The sequence below is a fragment of the Mobula hypostoma genome, chromosome 14 (genome assembly GCF_963921235.1).
Source record: "Mobula hypostoma chromosome 14, sMobHyp1.1, whole genome shotgun sequence".
NCBI lineage: Eukaryota > Metazoa > Chordata > Chondrichthyes > Myliobatiformes > Myliobatidae > Mobula > Mobula hypostoma.
In genome coordinates this window covers 22,884,572-22,908,227 of record NC_086110.1, presented here as the reverse complement: position 1 = coordinate 22,908,227, position 23,656 = coordinate 22,884,572, and the positions used below count along the sequence as shown (strand labels likewise).

At 39.9% G+C, this 23,656-nt stretch overlaps 1 protein-coding gene across 1 annotated transcript in view; it reads right to left on the bottom strand.

Annotated features, from left to right (window-relative positions):
* Positions 1–23,656, bottom strand: part of LOC134356604 (dynein axonemal heavy chain 5-like) — a 197,532-nt gene that overhangs the window by 162,615 nt on the left and 11,261 nt on the right. The window contains exons 6-14 of the mRNA XM_063067562.1: positions 23,354–23,485; positions 17,779–17,955; positions 13,056–13,169; positions 12,834–12,941; positions 8,087–8,209; positions 6,327–6,542; positions 5,713–5,820; positions 3,779–3,864; positions 2,327–2,648 (exon numbers count right to left, since the gene is read on the bottom strand). Coding sequence (XP_062923632.1) covers positions 2,327–2,648; positions 3,779–3,864; positions 5,713–5,820; positions 6,327–6,542; positions 8,087–8,209; positions 12,834–12,941; positions 13,056–13,169; positions 17,779–17,955; positions 23,354–23,485 — 1,386 coding nt within the window. The remainder of the gene's footprint in view (positions 1–2,326; positions 2,649–3,778; positions 3,865–5,712; positions 5,821–6,326; positions 6,543–8,086; positions 8,210–12,833; positions 12,942–13,055; positions 13,170–17,778; positions 17,956–23,353; positions 23,486–23,656) is intronic.

The following is a 23,656-nucleotide window of genomic DNA, read 5'->3' as shown; positions in this document are numbered from 1 at the left end:
TGAAGAGGAAAGAATTGGAGCAGGATCTTGATGGGCTGGGTAGGTGGAGTGGGGAATAGTAAATGGAATTAAATTCAGGTAACTGGAAAGTGTTAAATTTTAGAAGGACAAATCAAAGTAGGACCTTTACATTGAACAGAAGGACTGTGGGTACTGTTGTAGAACTGGGGGACCTTGATGTACAGGTGCATAGTTCCCTTAAAGTGGAGTTACAGGTAGATAGGTCAGTGTGGACATGGTGGAGGATTACAAATACATGGGCATATGAATTGACAATAAACTGGACTGGTCAAAGAACACTGAGGCTGTCTACAAGAAGGGTCAGAGCCGTCTCTATTTCCTGAGGAGACTGAGGTCCTTTAACATCCGTTGGACAATGCTGAGGATGTTCTACGAGTCTGTGGTGGCCAGTGCTATCACGTTTGCTGTTGTCTGCTGGGGCAGCAGGCTGAGGGAACAGAACAGGCACCAACAGAATCAACAAACTCATTTCTAAGGCCAGTGATGTTGTGGGGATGGAACTGGATTCTCTGATGGTGGTGTCTGAAAAGAGGATGCTGTCCAAGTTGCATGCCATCTTGGACAATGTCTCCCATCCACTACATAATGTACTGGTTGAGCACAGGAGTACATTCAGCCAGAGAGTCAGTCCACCGAGTTCCAGCACAGAGCGTCATAGGAAGTCATTCCTGCCTGTGGCCATCAAACTTTACAACCCCTCCCCTGGAGGGTCAGACACCCTGAGCCAATAGGCTGGTCCTGGACTTATTTCCTGGCATAATTTACATATTACTATTTAATTATTTATGATGCAACTGTAACGAAAACCGATTTCCCTCGGGATCAATAAAGTATGACTATGACTATGACTATGACTATAAAGGTGGCTTTTGGCATGCTGGCCTTCATCAGTTAGGGCACTGAATATACAGTAGAAGTTGGGAGATCATGTTATGATTGTACAAGACATTGGTGAAGCTACACTTGGAATATGGTGTTGCTTTTGTCACGCTGTTTTAGAAAAAATGTGACTAAACCGGAAAGGCTGCAAAAATGATCTACAAGGATGTTGTCAGGGCTTGAGAGACTTGTTACAAAGAGAGGTTAGACAGGATGGGCCTTTATTCCTTAGAGTTTAAGAGAATGAGGGCTGATCTCACAGGGGTAGAATCATAAGGGACATAGATAGGATGGAGAGTCTTTTCTCCAGGGTTGGGGAATCAAAAACTAGAGGATGTAGTTTTAAAGTTACTTACTTTATTTTTTAAATTTTATTTAACGGTACAGCACAGATTCCGCCCTTCGAGCTACGCTGCCTCAGCACCCCACAACCCCAATTAACCCTAACCTAATCACAGGACAACTTATAATGACCAATTAATGTACCCAGTACATCTTTGGACTGTGGGAGGAAACCGGAGCTCCCAGGCAAAACTTACACATTTCACGGGAGGGATGTATAGAAACTCCCTATAGAACGGTGCCAGAATTAAACACTGAACTCCGCAACACTCCAAGCTGTAATAGCACAGTGCTAACAGCTATGCTACCATGACTCTAGAGGTGAAAGGTTTAAGAACTTGATGGGCAACTTCTTTGTTTACACAGTGGGTGGCAAATATACGGAATCAGCTGCCAAATGGAATGGTTGAGGCAAGTACATTCGATTTACTTAAGAGGTATGTGGACAGGTAAATGGATTAAAAGATTTTGAGGATATGGTTCAAGTACAGCGAGTGGGGAAGGAACTATGAACATTTTGTGTTGATACTCTGCATCAGGGGGGAGGGAAGATAGCAGTATAACGAGGAGAGGGGGGAAAGGTGGAACAGGAGTCTGAGGCTGTGAGTTTCGAGGACTCTATCAATAGAATAAAATTGTACAATTTACCAAATCATTTGTGATCCAAAGCTTTACAGAACTAGAATCTATACTGACAGAGATCTTAAAATGCTCGTTGAATTTTCTGACCACTGAAATAAATGTGTACACTATTTTCAACGGCCAAATTAGTTCTAAATTAATTTCACGATGCGCAGCACTGCACACAAACCAATGAACCCTTCACTAAGTTCCTTACACTGGTAGCTTGAAACTAAGTCTGATTCTAATGGCTAAGACTAGCAGGTGTAAGCCAGAAGTTTAGAGGAACATTTCTAGATGGGTGCAAGGTTATGCAACAGATGTGTTTGCATGCATGTTACCATGCAGCCCCAAGTTGTTTTAATGACCACAGATATATGACTTTTATCTTTTTGTTGGTAAAATAAATACTGTACATGCAAGTATGAAAAAAGCTCACTATAAATGTGTTACAATGGCCTACCTGTTGCATCCAAGCTCTGTGATAAAGCACTTCATATTCCAACAAAATCCTGGCTACTTTGTTGTAGCTGCGAATGATCCTCTTTGCATGTTCGTTCTGCAGGATACAAGGCCTCTTCTCAAGCAATGACATGGGCTCTTGAATATGTCTGAAGAGCTGGCGAGCCCATATGATTTTCCCAGCTACTGGAGGAAAGTTGCGTGGAATTGGAGGGTCAGTGCTTTCCTTTGTATAAATTTGGGACACCTGGTTGATATCTTTATTGTAGCTATGGAGAATTTTCTGAAATTGTTTGTCAATTCCCAGTTCTGGTATTCCAAGCCTGAAAAAACATGTCATTGATGGTTACGTGCTCACATGAACATCAATCAAAATTAGATGGGTTCAATAAGATCAGGGTATTTTCCTTTAATTGGTTATCACTTAAACTTATTCAAAATTGGTAAAATATCTGATGGATGAGACACATAACAGAAAAAACAAAGTTAGAGAAATATACCTTTACCAACCACCCCCCCTCGGCTTTCCACAGGGATCACTCCCTCTATAATACCCTTTTCCATTCATCCCTTTCCACCAATCTCCTGAAAAGCCTCCTGTAGACTGGTGAGACCCGTTGTAAATTGGGGGACCACTTCGTCAAGCACCTCTATACCATCCGCCACAAGCGGGACTTCCCAGCAACCAAACATTTTAATTCCGATTCCCATTCCATAGCCATCTCTTGCGCCAAGATGAGGCCACCCTCAGAAGGAACATCTGGGTAGTCTCCAACCTGATGGCATCTATTTCATCTGGGTAGTCTCCAACCTGATGGCATCTATTTCTTCTTCTGGTAAACAAACTCCCTCTCCTTTTCCTCTATTCCCAACTCTCACTTTTACCTCTTCTCATATGCTTATTACTTCCCCCGGATCCCCTCCTCCCTCCCTTTCTCCTATCGTCCACTCTCCTCTCCTACAGATTCCTTCTTCTCTAGCCCTTGACCTTTCTTATCTACCTGGCTTCACCTATCACCTTCTAGTTGGCCTCCTTCCCTTCCAATCCATATTTTTATTCTGACATCTTCCCCTTTCCTTCTCAGTCCTGAAGAAGGGTCTCAGCCCAAAATATCAACTATCTATTCACTTCCATAGATGCTGCCTGGCCTGCTGAGTTCCTCCAATATTTTGCATGTGTAGCCTTAGTGAAATTGTGCCAGTACAGACTACAGCAAAGTGCAGCTGAGTGAGACACCAGGTAATTAAAGTATTCCAACATGGATCTAGTCAAACACCACATTGGAATCAGTGTCAACAAAAATATTTGTAATATGGTCCTTAAGCTCACATTATCAAACCAATTTCCAGAATTACAAATCCAGAGTTATACTGGCAGCAATTATTAAGGAATTGGTAAACATACAGATACATCAAAGCCCTCTGGACATGTGTGATAACAACACAAACTTACCTCTCAAACTTCTCTAACAGTGACAAGGCCCTTGGAGTGCTTGAGATGCTGTCAAATGTCATGTTCATAAACTGTGTGATTTCAGCCTGTCAAAGTAAATATAGACATGCAGCTATAGTAGACACTCTTACGTTCGTTTTATTTCTTTTTGAATTTTCAAATCACACATAATCATAATTCCTATGCAAGTGGCAAAAAAGAGATTCACCCCATCCTTTTATTAATGCCACTTATTTGGATTAATATAGCATATATTAGGCTGATTCTTGGGCAGAATCCATAGGTTTTCTGAAATTATCTTGAGTTTTGAAAGACTTTCTCAGGGTATTAGAGTTTCCAAATCCAAGAAAACTATCTTGAATAAAAACTCAAAATTGTATGTACAGTAAATGATCGCACATTAATACACACAGGTAACTTATTGCCTACACAAAGAGCTAAGGGACTGAAATGATCAAATTCAAAATAAAGTTGCAGGAGGATATTACACGAAGCTTTCATTTCTGTGAGCCAAACTGATAGAATTCAAGCCTTCTCTGTCTGATAGCTTTGAATTTGCTAGGAGTGCTGGTTTAATGTTTGTCCTGTGTTTCTGGCTAAGTACAATGGATAATCAGGATGTAGTCAAAATTAAAAGATCAGGTTTGGTACAGCAAGTATCTGGAAAGGTACTTTCCCAATCATCTACTCACATTAATAGAGGAAAACTATGTAAGATTATTTTACAGGAGAGTCCTCTGCCAAAGCAGTTTTCTTATATTCAGTGAGGCTGAATATTCCTGTTTTTATTGATACTGGTATTGGCTCTAGGCACCATTTTGTTTGTAACAAACAAATTCATTTTCTCAACAAAAGGCCTTTCCCAGCTGAGATACCTAATGACGAGATTTTTTTGCTTCAATTGGAAATCAAGGAATGCAGAGTTACTGCAGAACAGTAGCACCAAGGTAAGAGATCAACCAGGATCTTGTCGAATGGCAAGATCAGAATGAAGGGCCAAATGACCTCCACTTGCTTCTAACTCTTATGATGACCAGGACAGTGGTAAAGCCAAATTAAAACAAAATTGCACGTCTCAGTGTGAACCCCAATGAAATCCTAATACATCAATATAACACGAGGAAATCTGCAGATGCTGGAAATTCAAGCAACACACACAAAATGCTGGTGAACGCAGCAAGCCAGACAGCATCCATAGGAAGAAGCACAGTCGACGTTTCGGGCTGAGACTCTTCATCAGGACTAACTGAAAGAAGAGATAGTAAGAGATTTGAAAGTGGGAGGGGGACAGGGAGATCCAAAATGATAGGTGAAGACAGGAGGGGGAGGGATAGAGCCAAGAGCTGGAAAGTTGATTGGCAAAAGGGATACAGAGCCGGAGAAGGGAGAAGATCATGGGACGGGAGGCCTAGGGAGAAAGAAAGGGGGAGGGGAGCACCAAAGGAAGATGGAGAGCAGGCAAGGAGTTATTGTGAGAGGGACAGAGAGAGGAAAGAAAGGGAAAAAATGATAGATAAATAAATAAATAAATAAATAGACATATAGATAGATAGATAAGGGATGGGGTAAGAACAGGAGGAGGGGCATTAACAGAAGTTAGAGAAGTCAATATTCATGCCATCAGCTTGGAGGCTACCCAGACAGAATTTAAGGTGGTGTTCCTCCAACCTGATTGTGGCTTCATCTTGACAGTAGAGGAAAATGTAACATTTTAATTTTGTATGGAGCAGAATTGATCCTCTAGGAAAATCATCTCCCATGATGAGTCCAGCAAACATCAGATAGAATATATTAGACTGGAAAAGTTCAAAGTATAGTTCAAAAGGTAAATAGGGAACTATTTAGCAAACATTTATTGTGTGCACTGACTTACAAATAATGTCAAATAAAACAAATCCAGATTCTTTCATTCAAATCATTAAATGAATACAGACCTGCAAATCATTGATTTGTGTGGTGAAATTCTCATAATCCATATCAAAGGTAGTCTTTTTATGGTCAAGCAGATTGTAATCTCGTTTTTTCATTCCAGATACAATTACCTGAAATTTATGTTAAACAATAAATGAACTGATAAACTGTCCCTTATAAAAGTGAACATAAATCTAATGTCTCCAACTAAATTTTAGCACATATACTTACAATAAATATGCAAAGCATAATATGCCAGGAAATTCAGGTTTATGGTGTTAAGCGTGCTGCACAGTACATGCAGCATATTTTAGCTTAGTTCTGTCAACTTCAATAAATTGTACTGACTGTGTCTAGAGCGCAATTAGAGTTACCAGCCAAGATAAATTTCAAGGTAACTAAGTCTGAATCAACAGAGATGCTTCTTAGGTGATTCACAATACACCTTCATATCCAGTATTCTCACATACTATTATGAATTCCAGATAGGCTCGCATTGATTGAGAATCATCTCCCACTCCTCTTCAAAATATTTGAACAATTATGTCACAATGAGGCATAAATCAAATGCAGATGGAATTTCAATGAAATAAAAATTCCTTCGCTTTTCGCACAATAAGATATCTGCATTTCTAACCTGGTATTTGCTTGCTATCTTTTCAATTCCCTCAATAGTGGATTCTTCCAGGCTGGAATATACTTTAATGGCCTCAATCATCTTAATAATCTTTCTTAGCCGCCTCTCAAATGCATCAAACTTTCCAAAAATGCAGATTTCACTGAATTCAAAGGGCTTTTCCTTCTGATGCTCCTTCATCTTTTGTTTGGTAGCACTATAACAGTACTGGTATTCCTAAGGTTTATGAAAAAAGAATAACAGTTCATATTAATGTGGGAAGCTTTATTGTTATTCATTTCAGTCCAATTTCATTAAAAATCTAGGTTATTATTCATGGTGCTTTACTCCCCAACAACCTGCTTTAATTGTGAAAGCTGAACATGAATCAATGCCCTGATGATTTTTCCACCATAACACAGGTTGAGAGCTATGTATGGTGCAGATACATCAGTGGCCTGCATGCTCCCCTGGATAGACTGCTGATTTACAGTTTAAAGCATACAAGAAACAATCCAAGGTGCAATGAAAGATTGTTTAAGAAGTTATTTATGTTTTTTCCCCAGTTATCTACTCAAACACACTATAGGTATAGGCTCATAAGCATTTGTTGGCCTTAAAAAGAAAAATAAATTATACCTGAAGTATTTTTGCATTATTTTATCAGTGCTGGCAATTTATAGTTACTGTAGCAAAATGGTGCCACAGCAGCATATCATTATGTACTATGTGAAAGACCCGGCTGGTGGTGTAGTGGCATCAGCGTCGGACTTTGGGATGAAAGGTCCCGAGTTCGAATCCAGCCGGCTCCCCTGCACGCTTTCCATCCATGCTGGTTTACGAACTGGTAATCTCTTTGTAAACTCACCTGGCAGAAATCAATGGCAAACCACTGCTGTAACTTGCCTCGTACGTGGTTCCCCATTACGTCAGAGAGGCGTGGAGGGAAATCGTCCGCTAACCGGAGAAACTCCAGATGCGACATACCTTTCCTTCCTTTTACTATGTGAAAGGTTTAAGTAAATTGATCCGTAATTCACTTTGAGATATTCTAAGCTTGGAATAATTGCTACATTAATGCAAAGTTACTACTTACATTGATTATTTATTTCAAGTAAACTGAACTTCAGACTAAGTGGTGTCCACTGAAGCAACCTGCTACAGTTTCCTTTCTATCATATAATGCATCTCTTGTGACTGGGAAACTACAAAAGGAGAAAGCGTTCATACAGTACAGGATAATGCAATTCAGCTTCTAAATAGGAAAGGGGAATTATTCAAAGTTTATCATTGTAAGCTTTCCTTTTTATATAACTTTTTACATTGTAACATTGTTACATTGTAATATTTTAACATTGTAAACTTTTAACTATTTTCAAAAACTCACCAAAAAGTGGAATTCATAGGCAAATTGGAAATGTCCAAGCTATTTAGACATAATAGTGTAAGAACAGTACATCTGAATTCCACTTCTCTCATCCTACATTTGGAAAACATAGCCTCTTATTTGCCTAAATTATCATCTGTTATTTAAATGCATGGGAAATAAATAAAATCCCTTTTCATTGATAGCTACAGCCATAGAAATAGACTTCTTTAACTATAGCCATCTGTTCTCACAGGCTCCCATTTATAGTCAATTCCTGCTGATTCTATGGATCTCCCAGAAGACATTCATACAATCAGAGTAATGAAGCAGACATGTTTTTCCACTTGCAATGTCTGAGGGTGAAGCATAATACTGTACAGCAAATACGTTCAAACCACAATCTATCCATTACCTGATTAAGCCTAATACAGGCCATCAACTTGCCAACTATTATGCTTGGAGACAAATCCCATATTGTAACAGTTCCGTCATTGGTAATGTATGCCTTACATGCAGTTATCATCTGGTTTGTGATCTGAAATAATAATATTTAAAAACTCATTACTCCAAATCTAATTTTAAATCAATCTTTAAGATGGATGAGAGACGGCTCTTCACCTGAAATAACCTGTCCCTTAACCTTCAAAATAAAATTCCATAAAGTGTTAGATAGTATTTAAGTCTCTTAGAAACTACAAAAATTACAGGCTCTGACTATGTGATCAGTTTTGAAAGAATACTGCTCAATATCCCCTTCAAACACAGTCAGCCACAAAGATCTGTCTGGCTTTTGTGTAGGGAATTCCCTCCTCTGGGCATCATTGCTGACTTTCTCTCCTTTACAGCAGATCTATGAAGAACATAAGCAATACAAGACACAGCAAGACTCTTCACTCAGTCAGACTGGGGTCTCATTGAACTAGAGTGCAAAACTGGAAATGTAAACCAGATTTAGATCCTGTCTAGAAATCATACTCCAGGATATGTAGATTAGATGAAAAAAGGTAGAACTAAGTAACATAAAAAACACATACTATTTTTAACTTTCTTTTTAAAATCTCCAATACTGATTTTTATCTGAGAGAATGCGATGAGTTCAGTTTCTAGTTCTAGATCTGATTGCTCCTTTTCTGTTACTACCATTGAGCGATAATTGAATCAGGCAGCCTGCAGATAATGGTCACTGAGCTGAACTGTAATGAAATATGCCTTTTGTGTTTTATATTCTATGTTTTCAATCTTTTTTCTGCTACTTGCGTGATTTATTTTTATGTGTGTCGGGGGGTTTGTGTTTGATGTTTTGGTTGGTTCCATGGTTCTTCTTCGTTTCATGACAGTCTGTTGGGAAGACAAATTTAGGGGTTGTATACTGCATACATACTTTGATAATAAATATACTTTCTATCTTTGAATATGTAACATAAATGTCCAAGGGCAGGACAATTGTTCAGCAGTATTCATAGTTTACATCCTTTAATCACCCATCCATTATGTTTGCAGCCATTTTTTGTGCAGTGAGCAAGTTCCTGTGATTGCAATTATTTCAATGTTGAGACTGTTAGGGAGGATTGTAACAGCACATCATGTGGAGGAACGAGCTTTGTCTGAAAACTTCTAAATTATTAACCACACGTGTGCGTATCTCAGGAGTTGCTGCCTGATTTACCGGAGCAGTGAGCACTAGCATTATTATTACAGCAAAATTTATCAAGATAACCAATGACATCATGAAGGTTTGACTTTTTTTAAACAAAGAAATTTTTTTTTAAAGAAAGTTAATGCAATGTTTAGTTGACCTGTCAAAATTAGGAAAGGTTGTGACAGGGAAATAAAAGACAAAATGCATCCACTGCGAGCCTGGGGACAGGGATAATTGATAAAAGAATCAAAGGGAAGATGAGAATTGCTTCCATACAGTAAAGTGTTATGACCTGGAATGCATTGATACAAAGAGAGTTCAAAACATAATCAGTGGTAATTGTCTAGTAGTTAAACTGAGGGAGTAAGTGAGACATCAAAGCAAGGTTTTTAATCTCAGGTCGATGTAAAAGAGCCCATGGATCTATTTTGAAGAAGATTAAGGGAGTTGTTCTTGGTGTATCAGCCAAAATATACCTAACAATCAATTGGACCACAATAGACTATTTGATCCTTATAAGATTGTTCTTCATGATAAATTGCATTATTTAAAAGTTTGCTGCATTTCTTACATTACAACAGTGATTACATTCTGCTGGGTGTAAAGTGCTTCAGAATATTCTGAGACTGTGGAAAGAACCACAGTTGTAAGAAAAAGTTTGTGACTCCTTTGCAATTACCTTGTTTTCTGCATTACTTACTCATAAAATATGGTCTGATCTTCATCTAAGTCACAATAATAGACAAACACCACCACTGAGCACATCTACATGAACCGTTGCCATAGGAAAGCAGCATCCATCATCAAAGGTCCTCACCACCCAGGCCATGCTCTTTTTTGCTGCTGCCATCAGGTAGAAAGTACAGGTGTCTCAGGACTCGCACCACCAGGTTCAAGAACAGTACCTACCCCTCAACCACGAGGCTCTTGAACAAAACGGGGTAGCTACACTAATTTAAGGACTCTTTTATCTTGTTATTTCATGCTCATTATTTATTGATTACCTGCATTTGCACAGTTTGTTTACAGTTTATAGATCTTGTTTACAGTTATTGTTCTATACATTTGCTAAGTATGTTCGCTGAAAAAGAATCTCAGGGTTGTTTGTAGTGACATGTATGTACTCTGATAATAAATTTTACTTTGAACTTTTAAACTCAATCTGTCTGAACTGATAACAAACAAACAATTATACGTCTTCTCATCAATAATGAGTACACCATATAAACCATCATAGTCTCAGTTCAAGAAAGTATGTGAACCCCTGGGGTAATGCCTTCTACTAAAGCTATTTGGAGTCAGGTGTTCCAATCAATGAGATGAAATTGGAGTTGTGGGTTGTAGAGGCACTCTGCCCTATTTAAAAAAAACACAAAGTCAGGTTACTGACAGAGCCTGCTCTTCTCAAGAAAGTTCCGTTGATGTGCACCATGCCTCAATCGAAAAAACTTTCAGAGAACATTAGAAGAAGAATTGTAGAGATGCATGAAGCTGGAAATGGCTACAAAATTTTTTTAAAGACTTGAGTGTTCATCAGTCCACAGTAAGAGAAAATGTCTACAAATGGAGGAAATTCAGTACTGTTGCTACTCTCCCTAGGAGTGGGTATCCTGCAAAAATCACACCAAGAGCACAACATGCAATGATGAAAGAGGTGAAAAAGAACCCAATCATAACAGCAAAAGACCTGCAAACATCTCTAGAACTTGCTAAAGTTTCTGTCTATTTGTCCACTATAGGAAAAATACTGCACAAGAATGGTGTTCATGGAAGGACACTATGGAGGAAACCACTGCTCTCCAAAAAAAACATTGCTAAACATCTTAAGTTTGCAAAAGACCACCTGGATGTTCCAGAACACTTCTGGGACAGTGTTCTGTGGACAGAAGAGACAAAAGTTGAACTTTTTGGCAGAAATGCACACCACTATGTTTAGAGGAAAAAGGGCACTGCACACCAACGCCAAAACCTCATCCCAACTGTGAAGCATGGTGGAAGGTTTGGAGCTGCTTTGCTTGCTCAGAGCCTGGACAGCTTTGCAATCATTGAGGAAACAATGAATTCAAAATTGTATTGAGACATTTTACAGGAGAATGTCAGGGCTGCGGTCTATCACCTGAAGTTTAGTAGAAGTTGGATGATGCAACAAGCCAATGACTCGAACCACAAGAGTAAACAGAATGGTTTAAAAAGAAGAAAATATGTGTTTTGGAATGGCCAAGTCAGAGTCCAGACCTTACCCCAGCTGATGTTGTGACATAACCTGAAGAGGACTGTTCATGCAAGGTATCCTAGAAATATTGATGAACTAAAACAGTTTTGGATGGAGGAAGGGTCTAAAATTCCTCCTCGCCATTGTGCAAGTCTGATCAGCAGCTACAGGAAATGTTTGGTGGAGGTTATTGCTACTAAAGAAGGTGCTACCAATTATTAATTACAAGGATACACATACTTTTTTGAAGCTAGACGGTGACTGTTTAAATGGTGTACTCAGTATTGACAGAAAGTACAATACTGTTATTAATTTAGGTAGATTCTGTTTGTCTATTATTGTGACTTAGATGAAGATCAGACCACATTTTATGAGTAATTAAGCAGAAAACAACGTAATTGCAAAGGGTTCACAAACTTTTTCTTGCAGCTGCATATAAATGCAAGTTTTTTAAATTCTGTTTCATAAAGGAATTGGATTGGTCTTGAAAAGGAAACATTTGTAAGCTTTTGGAGAAAGTTTTGCAGAATGGATGCAATTCAAAGAGCTGCTATGGGCATAATGGGTAAAATAGGCTCTTCCTGTGCTGTATTTTTCAGTGATTCCACATACAATTAGCATTGTCAGTTAGCTTCATGTCAAATCTATTCTTTACTGAGATAGCAGTAATTTTTCTTCTTCCCATGCGTCATATACTGATTGAAGATTAACTTCGAAAGATATGTTGCTTTCAGAATGAGAATCAGAAACAAAACCAGGTATGCTATCATTGACATATGTTGTGAAACCTGTTGTTTTGTGGCAGTAGTGCAGTGCAAGACATAAAAAACTGTTGTTACAATAAAAAAATAAATTAATGGTACGAGAGAGCAATAACGAGGTCGTGTTCATGAATTCATGGACTGTTCATAAATATGATGGTGGAGAGGAAGAAGCTGCTCCTAAAATGTTGAGTGTGGATTTTCAGGGGTCATGTACCTTCACCCCACTGGTGGTAATGAGAAGAGCACATGTCCCAGATGGTGACGGTCCTTAATGATGATTGCCTCCTCCTTGCAGCACCTCGATGTCCTCAATGGTGGCAAGGGCTGTGCCTGTCATGGAGCTAACTGACCCTATAACTTCTTTCTGCTTTTGATTTTTTTTCTATTTTAAGGTACCATCTGCTGTGTTTGCTGATATTTTTTCTTGTGTTGAATTGAAAGCCATTTATCTTGCAGAAATTAGACTAAATTATTTGAAATGAAGATGATTCCAGTGGTTTTATTGTAGAAAACAGCAGTGTTTGCTTACAGAAAATATTCTTACCTTGGTAAACAGTGAAGTCATTTTTTCAGATGTGTTGTAGTACATGGAAATTGCATGTATCATTCTAACAGCATTCAGGAGACCTGGAAGGACAGTAAGCATTTCTATCTGGGGAGAGGAGGAAACAGCACACATTAATCTGAAATGACTATCAATATTTCACTTCTGATTTAAATAGAGCTCTCAGAACACCAATAACACACTAAAATAATACAGACTTACAGGGTCATTGTTGTAAAGAGGGTCACAAAATCGCTCCAGTGTGTAGAGATATTTCACATTATCTTTGGCTTCATTAGATACATTTGTAATCCGTTTATCCAATTCTTTCCACGTCTGCACAGGAAATTAAAATGGTTTCCTGAACAATTCATCCATATGTTGTATAAAAAGCACAACTCAAGTCAAGGAGTAGACCAAAATTTGTTGTATGCTATAAATGTCTATGAACAACAGCATTCAAGTAAAACTTTAAAGCACCACCTCCAAGCATCCAATTACTACTGGGATATTCATCAGAGCCAACTGCTTCTGATCAGTCACAAGTACTGTGGGAGAAATTAGTTTCCAATGCACCTTGGATGAAGAAGTATTTGAGAAGTGGTAACAGCTCCAAGAAAATTGGAAAAACCTAAGTTGGTAGAGGGATGGGAATCAGAGTGATAGGACTTATGGTGGGGCAGTTGGTATACAACTTGATGCACAGTGTAGAGAGACTCGCAGGAAGGACAGGCAGATAACAGAGCAAAATTGCAGTTTGTGGGACAAGTTGCAGTGTACTACTACGTCAACTCAGGCCTAGGGGGCCAGCGTTGGGCAAAAGGCATAAGGCATGCACTGTAACATGAAGGAAAAATCAAAATGGATGATGAATACAGGACTGAAGGTGTTATATTTGAATGTACACAGTATGCAGATTAAGGTAAATAATCTTGCAGCACAGTTAGAGATTGGTAGATATTACATTGAGGGCATCCTGAAGGAAGGTCATAGTCGGAGCTTTAACATCCAAGTATACAAATTGTATCAAAAAGACAGGCAGGAAGGCAGAAGGGGTAGGGTGGGTCCACTGGTAAAAAATGAAATCAAATGACACAGGATCGCAAGATACAGAATCCTCGTAGGTAGAGTTAAAAAACTGCAAGGGTAAAAGATCCTGATGGAAGTTATATACAGGCCTCTGAACAGTATCCAGGATGTGGGCTATAAACTACAACAGGAAATAGAAAACGCATGTCAAAAGGGCAATGTTACGATAGTTGTGAGATTTCAATAAGCAGTTACATTGGGAAAATCAGGTTGGTGCTGGATCCCAAGAGACAGAATTTGTAGAATGCCTATGAGATGGGTTTTTAGAGCAGCCTGTGGTTGAGCCCTCAAGGGGAAAGGCTATTCTGGATTGGGTGTTGTGTAATGAACCAGATTTAATTAGGGAGCTGAAGATAAAGGAACCCTTTGGATACATAGTCATAGTCATAGTCATACTTTATTGATCCCGGGGGAAATTGGTTTTCGTTACAGTTGCACCATAAATAATAAATAGTAATAAAACCATAAATAGTTAAATAGTAATATGTAAATTGTGCCAGGAAATAAGTCCAGGACCAGCCTATTGGCTCAGGGTGTCTGACCCTCCAAGGGAGGAGTTGTAAAGTTTGATGGCCACAGGCAGGAATGACTTCCTATGACGCTCTGTGTTGCAGCTCGGTGGAATGAGTCTCTGGCTGAATGTACTCCTGTGCCCAACCAGTACATTATGTAGTGGATGGGAGACATTGTCCAAGATGGCATGCAACTTGGACAGCATCCTCTTTTCAGACACCACAGTCAGAGAGTCCAGTTCCATCCCCACAACATCACTGGCCTTACGAATGAGTTTGTTGATTCTGTTGGTGTCTGCTACCCTCAGCCTGCTGCCCCAGCACACAACAGCAAACATGATAGCACTGGCCACCACAGACTCGTAGAACATCCTCAGCATCGTCCGGCAGATATTAAAGGACCTCAGTCTCCTACTGTGATCTTAACGTGGTAGACTTCGCCCTGCAATTTGAGAGGGGAAGCTAAAGATGTATCAGTATGGCAGTGAAGTAAATGGAATTATAGAGGCATGAGAGAAGAGCTGGCTAAGGTTGATTGGAAGGGGACACTAGTCAGGATGAAAGTACAATAGCAATGACTGGAGTTTCTGGGGGCAATTTGAAAGGCACAAGTTAGATACATTCAAAGGAAGTATTCTAAAGGCAGGATGATGCAACCGTGACTGAGAAGGGAAGCCAAAAACAACTAGTTAGTGCAATTGCTATTACTAGGGAGTAGGTGCTTGGGAAGCTGAAAAGTCTGAAAGTAGATAAGTCTCCTGGACCAGATGGATTACACCCCAGGGTTCTGAAAGAGGGGTGTAGGAGATTGTGGATGCATTTGTAATGATCTTTCAAGAATCACTAGATTCTGGCATGGTTTCAGAGGACTGGAAAACTGAAAATGTCACTCCACTCTTCAAGAAGGGAGGGAGGCAGAAGAAAAGAAACTATAGGTAGTTATCCAGACCTCAATGGTTGGAAAAATGTTGGAGAGGAGCCACACATGAGGCTGCTTAACAAGATAAGAAACCGTGATAGAGCCCATGGTATTACAAGAAAGATACTAGCATGGATAAAAGATTGGCTCATTAGTAGGGGGCAAGGAATGGGAATAAAGGGAGCCTTTTCTGATTGGCTGGCAGTGACTACTGATGTTCTGCAGGGGTTGGTGTTGGGACCACTTCCTTTTCTGTTATATGTCAATGATTTGGATGATGGAATTGATGACTTTGCGGCCAGGTTTGTGGATGATATGAAGATCAGTGGGGGGTGGGGGGGTCAGTTAGTTCTGAGGAAGTAGGGAAGCTGCAGGAGGATGGGCAAAGAAGTGAAAGATGAAATACAGTGTTGGGAAATGCATGATTATGCACTTTGGTTGAAGAAATGAAAACATAGACTATCTTCTAAATGGAGAGAAAATTTAAAAATCCAAGGTGCAAAGGGACTTAATCCTCATGCAGGATTCCCTGAAGGTCAACGAAAACTATTCCAGGATTGAAAGGGTTTTCATATGAGGAGCATTTGATGGCTCTGGGCCTATACTTGCTAGAATTTAGAAGAATGATGGCGGAATCTCATTGAAATCTATCAAATGTTGAAAGGCCCAGATAGTGGATGTGGAAAAGATGTTTCCTATAGTGGGGGAGTCTAGAACCTGAGGGCACAGCCTCAGGGAAGAGGAATGTCCATTTAGAATGCAGATGAGTAGGATTTTTTTTTGGCCAGAGGGTGGTGAATCCGTGGAATTCGTTGCCACAGGCGGCTGTGGAGGCCAGGTCATTGGGTATATCTAAGACAGAGATTGATTGGTTCTTGATTAATCAGGGCATGAAAGGTTACAGGAGAAGGCAGGAGAATGAGATTCAGAGGGAAACTGGTGGCAGAGATTCAATGGGATTAATGGCCTAATTCTACTCCTATCTCTTATGATCTTGGGGTCTTATGGAAATTCACTGCTTGCATGGTTTTAGAAAAATCATCAGTTGCTCTTGTCAAGGAACCACAGTGACAATAATAGCTTTAACTGTTTGAGATCCAAGTGAGTAAATTCTGCTGGAAATGACTAACAAAGAAATTACTTCACAATGAGAAAACAAAATAAACAAATGGAGACAGAACCTGACATAGTAGTCTGTGCTTGTCTCATAGCTCCAAAGACCTGGACTTGACCCTGCTTTAGTACTGCCTGTGCAGAGTTAATACATCCTACCCAGTACCACGTGGGCTTTCACTGAGTATTTTGGTTTATTCTCACATCTCAATCAAATACTAATAGGTTAATTTGCTTCTCTAAGTTAGCACTTAGTGTCTTGATGGCAAAAATAAAGAATAATTGATGGCCAAGTAGGAATGGAACTAAAAGGATTGCTCCCTTGGGTGCCACCATAGGCCAAATGACCTTCTTATGGGTTTAAGAACTTAAGGCATAGGAGCAGAATTAGCCATTCAGCCCATAGACTCTGCTCTGTCATTCCTGATTTATTATCCCTTTCAACCCCATTCTCCTGCCTTTTTCCCATAACCTTTGATGCCCTTACTAATTAAAAATCTATGAACCTCCGCTTTAAATATACCTAATGACTTGGCCTCCACAGTCATCTGTGGCAACGAACACCACAGATTCACCACCCTCTGGCTAAATAAATCCCCCTTCATCTCTGTTCTAAAGGGAGGCCTTTCTATTCTGAGACTGTGCCCTCTTGTCCTAGACTCCCCTATCAAAGGAAACATCCTCTCCATTCCACTCTATCTAGGCTTTTCAATATTCAAAAAGTTTCGTAAAATTGAAATTAGATCTCCTGTCATTCTTCTAAACTCCAGTAAATATAGGCCCAGAACTATCAAATGCTATACATTCTAAGGTTTATGTACGTCAATGTAAAAACTCTTTGATGAAGCACAAAAAATAAAAAGCTATAGTTGCAAAAAATCTGAAAAAAATTGCTGGAAACACACAACAAATCAGGTAGCATGAGTGGAAAGAGAAATAGAGCTTTCAGCGAAAGATGCTTCATCAAAAATTGATTTTCTTTCCATCGACACTGTTTGACCTATTGAGTGTTTCCAGCATTTTCTGCTTTCCTTTTACAAGATATCTCTATTGCAATAATTGACTGAGGTAGGATTTCTGAACTTCTTCCAATCTTCCATCATAACGTTGGCAGATTGACAGAAGTGTAGGAGGCAGTACATCAACAAATCACATCTGCCACTTCTCCATTGAAGTAAAGATAAAGATCGGTTGTATCCTTCTTAGAAATTCCAGGCTACAAAATTTTATCATTTTTGTGAGGGGGGAGTTCAGCATGGACTTTAATAGTTGTTAAGAAACTATAAGCTTCAATCAATGTATTTCTTCAAACCTTCAACAGCTTTGATTTAGCAGCTGTGATGATGCCAAGAATGGTCTTGACATCTGCTCGCTGGATCTCCTGAGTCAAACAATTGAATCGGGTCAGGCAGTTTTTCCAGTGTTCCAGCTCCACCCGTGGCCCAGCATCATCTGCTTCCTTCCGCACCTGCTCGCTCTCCGTCAGCATCTTAGAGGAAAAGATCAGAAGCAGAGGAATGTTGTATCAAGCATAAAAAGTGCTTTGGCACCGGCTGCTGAGAGTGGCATTTCAATATTTATTACAGATTAGCTCTCAGCAGACAATAAAGGATTGCCAAATTGGTGCTGTATATTTTATTGCATTTATTTAGAATTCTTAATTAACAATCGTTGATAAACCAATTAGATTTATCATACATCAATGCAATTTTGCATACTGTTCCATTTGCCCAGCCGAAATCTTCCTAACTCTTAACCATCTATCTTTGACACTCAGTGGTATTACTATCATCAATGTTACTACCGCCAACATTTTTGGCTCATCAATGTCAGAATCTCATCTGGACCAGCCAAATAGTATTGGCTACAACAACAGGTCAGTGGCTGCGTATCCTACTGTATCTGACTCCCCTCCTTAATTTCCAAAACTTTTCCTCCATTTATAAGACGCAACTCAAAGCATGATTAAGTGCTTTCCATTTGCCTGGAAGAGAGCAACTTGGATGATTCTCAAGCATCACTACAGTGTCCAGAAAAAAAACAACTTGTTTGATTGCCATCTCATCCACCTTATCCTACATCACCAGTCCACAATGTCAATGTCAATATACCATCTACAAAGTGCACTGCAGTTGCTCACCTCGGCCACTCTCACAGCATCTCCTAAACTTACAACGTTATGGTCCTGAAACACCCTTCCCAGAGCACCGTGGGAGCGCCATCACAGGGAGGATTACAATGGTTCAAGAAGGGGTTTTACCATCACCTTCTCAAGAGCATTCAGGGATGGTTAATAGATTCTTGCCTTACCAGTAATACCCAGATCCCAAAGAAATTAACGAAGAAGAAAATGAAAAAAAAATTAAACTAAATGCTAAGTGCTTAGACATGGGATAAAGCATACTAACAGGAGAAGATTTGGGAATAGCTGGAAAGTCCAAAAGACTTTGGATCTTGCTTGTCTTAATTGCTTATTTCTTCCAAAAGACTTCTTCTTTGAACTAACAGCTTCTGTGACTGTTCAGACACTTAGTTGGTTCACAGATATTTCATCACGGTCCTGCAATTATTCCTCAGCTCATTTTTGTTCTCTGTGAATGTGTGGATGAGAGTAACTGCCACTTCTCAAAATGGGTTCAAACTACTTGCCAATTTCTGAACAGATGAATTCACATCATATTTCTACTGCACAGTTTAATGAGTGGACAGATTATATTTTCTATAATATTAATGCTACTTTCCAGAAGAATAAGAAACATTTTGCAACTACCATCATCATCTATCCTTGTATCCCTCTAAGTGAATGAAGAGGAAATTTATACAATGTGCTTTGTTTCAACCTCAACCAGGTTATAACTACGGCTGTTCCTATCGTAATCACAAGTAAACTGCAGTTTATCATATCTATCTTCAATAAAACACTAAAAATAAGGTGATCTCTGTGGGAGTATACACCAGCTCAGTGCAAGGTCACAGGAGGACTGACATGCAACATGTCCTATGTGGCATGTTCAACAATCCCAACTCTACTGCATTGACACACATAAAACAAACATTATCTGCAGTGACATATGAAGAATAAGTTCTGCTGCCTTATCTCTCATCACTGGTAGAGTTCTTAGAGCAGTTCTCTTCAGAACTGCCATCATGTGATATAACCACATAACCATATAACCATATAACAATTACAGCACGGAAACAGGCCATCTTGGCCCTTTTAGTCCGTGCCAAACTCTTACTCTCACCTAGTCCCACTGACCTGCACTTAGCCCATAACCCTCCATTCCTTTCCTGTCCATATAGCTATCCAACTTAACTTTAAATGACAACGTCAAACCTGCCTCAACCACTTCTGCTGGAAGCTCATTCCACACAGCTACCACTCGCTGAGTAAAGAAGTTCCCCCTCATGTTACCCCTAAACTTTTGCCCTTTAACTCTCAACTCATGTCCTCTTGTTTGAATCTCCCCCACTCTCAATGGAAAAAGCCTATCCACATCAACTCTATCTATCCCTCTCATAATTTTAAATACCTCTATCAAGTCCCCCCCCTTCAACCTTCTACACTCCAAAGAATAAAGACCCAGTTTGTTCAACCTTTCTCTGTAACCTAGGAGATGAAACCCAGGTAACGTTCTAGTAAATCTTCTCTGTACTCTCTCAATTTTGTTGACATCTTTCCTATAATTCGGTGACCAGAACTGTACACAGAACTGTACACAATACTCCAAATTTGGCCTTACCAATGCCTTGTACAATTTCAACATTACATCCCAACTCCTATACTCAATGCTCTGATTTATAAAGGCCAGCATACCAAAAGCTTTCTTCACCATCCTATCCATGAGATTCTACCTTCAGGGAACTATGCACCATTATTCCCAGATCCCTCTGTTCTACTGCATTCTTCAATGCCCTACCATTTACCATGTATGTCCTATTTTGATTAGTCCTACCAAAATGTAGCACCTCACATTTATTAGCATTAAACTCCATCTGCCATCTTTCAGCCCACTCTTCTAACTAGCCTAAATCTCTCTGCAAGCTTTGAAAACCAACTTCATTATCCACAACTCCACCTATCTTAGTATCATCTGCATACTTACTAATCCAATTACCACCCCATCATCCAGATCATTAATATGTATGACAAACAACATTGGACCCAGTACAGGTCCCTGAGGCACACCACTAGACACCGGCCTCCAATCTGACAAACAGTTATCCACCACTACTCTCTGGCATCTCCCAACCAGCCACTGCTCAATCCATTTTACTACTTCAATATTAATACATAACGATTGAACCTTCCTTATTAACCTTCCATGTGGAACCTTGTCAAAGGCCTCACTGAAGTCCATATAGACAACATCCGCCACTTTACCCTCGTCAACTTTCCTGGTAACCTCTTCAAAAAATTCAGTACGATTTGTCAAACATGACCTTCCGCGCACAAATCCATGTTGACTGTTCCTAATCAGTCCCTGTCTATCCAGATAATTATATATACCATCTCTAAGAATACTTTCCATCAATTTACCCACCACTGATGTCAAACTCACAGTCCGATAATTGCTAGGTTTACTCTTAGAACCCTTTTTAAACAATGGAACAACATGAGCAATACGCCAATGCTCCGGCACTATCCCCATTTCTAATGACATTTGAAATATTTCTGTCAGAGCCCCTGCTATTTCCACACTAACTTCCCTCAAGGTCCTAGGGAATATCCTGTCAGGACCCGGAGACTTATCCACTTTTATATTCCTTAAAAGCACCAGTACTTCCTCTTCTTTAATCGTCATAGTTTCCATAACTACCCTACTTGTTTCCCTTGCCTTACACAATTCAATATCCTTCTCCTTAGTGAATACCGAAGAAAAGAAATTGTTCAAAATCTCCCCCATCTCTTTTGGCTCCGCACATAGCAGTCCACTCTGATTCTCTAAGAGACCAATTTTATCCCTCACTATCCTATAACTGTAGAAACCCTTTGGATTTATTTTCACCTTACTTGCCAAAGCAACCTCATATCTTCTTTTAGCTTTTCTAATTTCTTTCTTAAGATTCTTTTTACATTCTTTATATTCCTCGAGCACCTCATTTACTCCAGGCTGCCTATATTTATTGAAGATCTCTCTCTTTTTCCGAACCAAGTTTCCAATATCCCTTGAAAACCATGGCTCTCTCAAGCTTTTAACCTTTCCTTTCAACCTAACAGGAACATAAAGATTCTGTGCCCTCAAAATTTCACCTTTAAATGACCTCCATTTCTCTATTACATCCTTCCCATAAAACGAATTGTCCAATCCACTCCTTCTAAATCCTTTCGCATCTCCTCGAAGTTAGCCTTTCTCCAATCAAAAATCTCAACCCTGGGTCCAGTCCTATCCTTCTCCATAATTATATTGAAACTAATGGCATTGTGATCACTGGACCTGAAGTGCTCCCCAACACATACCTCTGTCACCTGACCTACCTCATTCCCTAACAGGAGATCCAACACTGCCCCTTCTCTAGTTGGTACCCCTATGTATTGCTCCAAAGAACTATCTTGCACACATTTTACAAACTCCAAACCATCCAGCCCTATTACGGAATGGGTTTCCCAGTCTATGTGTGGAAAATTAAAATCTCCCACAATCACAGCCTTGTGCTTACTACAAATATCTGCTATCTCCTTACAAATTTGCTCATCCAATTCTCGCTCCCCATTAGGTGGTCTATAATACACCCCTATAAGCGTTACTACACCTTTCCCATTCCTCAATTCCACCCAAATAGCCTCCCTAGACGAGTCCTCTAGTCTATCCTGCCAAAGCACCGCTGTAATATTTTCTCTGACAAGCAATGCAACACTCTTGCCCCTCCAATTCTATCACACCTGAAGCAACGAAATCCAGGATTACAGTATTTAGTTGCCAATCACACCCCTCCTACAACCATGTTTCACTAATAGCTACAACATCATATTTCCAGGTATCAATCCATGCTCTAAGCTCATCCACCTTTCTTACAACGCTCCTAGCATTAGAATAGATGCATTTAAGAAACTCTCCACCTCTTACTTTCTGTTTATCCCTGATGGTGCAAACAACTTTGTTATCTTTTTCTTCCTTCGCCCCTACATCTTAAGTCTGAGTGCTTCCTTTCTCTGTCCCCTGCCTATCTTCCCTCACACACTATCTGCTAGCTTTCTCTATTTGTGAACTAACCTCCTCTCTCCTAGTCTCTTCAATTTGGTTCCCACCCCCCAACCATTCTAGTTTAAAGTCTCCCCAGTAGCCTTCGCAAATCTCCCTGCCAGGATATTGGTCCCCTTAGGATTCAAGTGCAACCCGTCCTTTTTGTACAGGTCACACCTGCGCCAAAGGAGGTCCTAATGATCCAGAAACTTGAATCCCTGCCCCCTGCTCCAATCCCTCAGCCACACATTTATCCTCCACCTCATTCCATTCCTACTCTCACTGTCGCGTGGCACAGGCAGTAATCCCAAGATTACTACCTTGGCAGCTTCAAGCCTGTACTCTCTGGAATTTAGAAGAATGCGGGTGGAAACTCATTAAAACCTACCGAATGTTGAAAGGACTAGATAGGGTGGATTTGGAGAGGAAAAGGGACCTCTTCTCTTGCACTGGGCAGGAGAAGAGGGGATGAAAGCAGAGGTGCAATGGGTGCTCCAGTATCTTCCTGCCCAAAGGTAAAATGCCCCTTAAAATATCAAAATATTTAGTATGCCTAAGGTATGGAGCCATTGGATGATATGATACATGATTCTGACCTCCAAGTGACTCCAGTGTAAGATAGCCGTAATACTGCTGACTGCATTCACATCTGTATAAAAAGAGCTATAATCTGCCCCAATGCTCAAACCTCTCATTCCTGACCTGTTCAATTTGCTTGATCCAAATTTTCAGACGTTTTTCAGCTTGCTTCAACATTTCAGGAGGTACCAGCCCAAACTCTGATGGCCATTTCAAATTTCTCAGTTCTTCTGAAACACATTGTTCTAATCGTACCTACAATATGTGAAAGGAAGATCTCCTTCAGTGTTAGATTTGAATTTAGCAGTATTTTTTAAATGGTGTTGGCGTGTGGCTAATTCAAGCCTCAGCTGAGGCAGTGTGTTGTGTCCTTGAGCAAGGCACTTAACCACACATTGCTCTGCGACGACACCAGTGCCAAGCTGT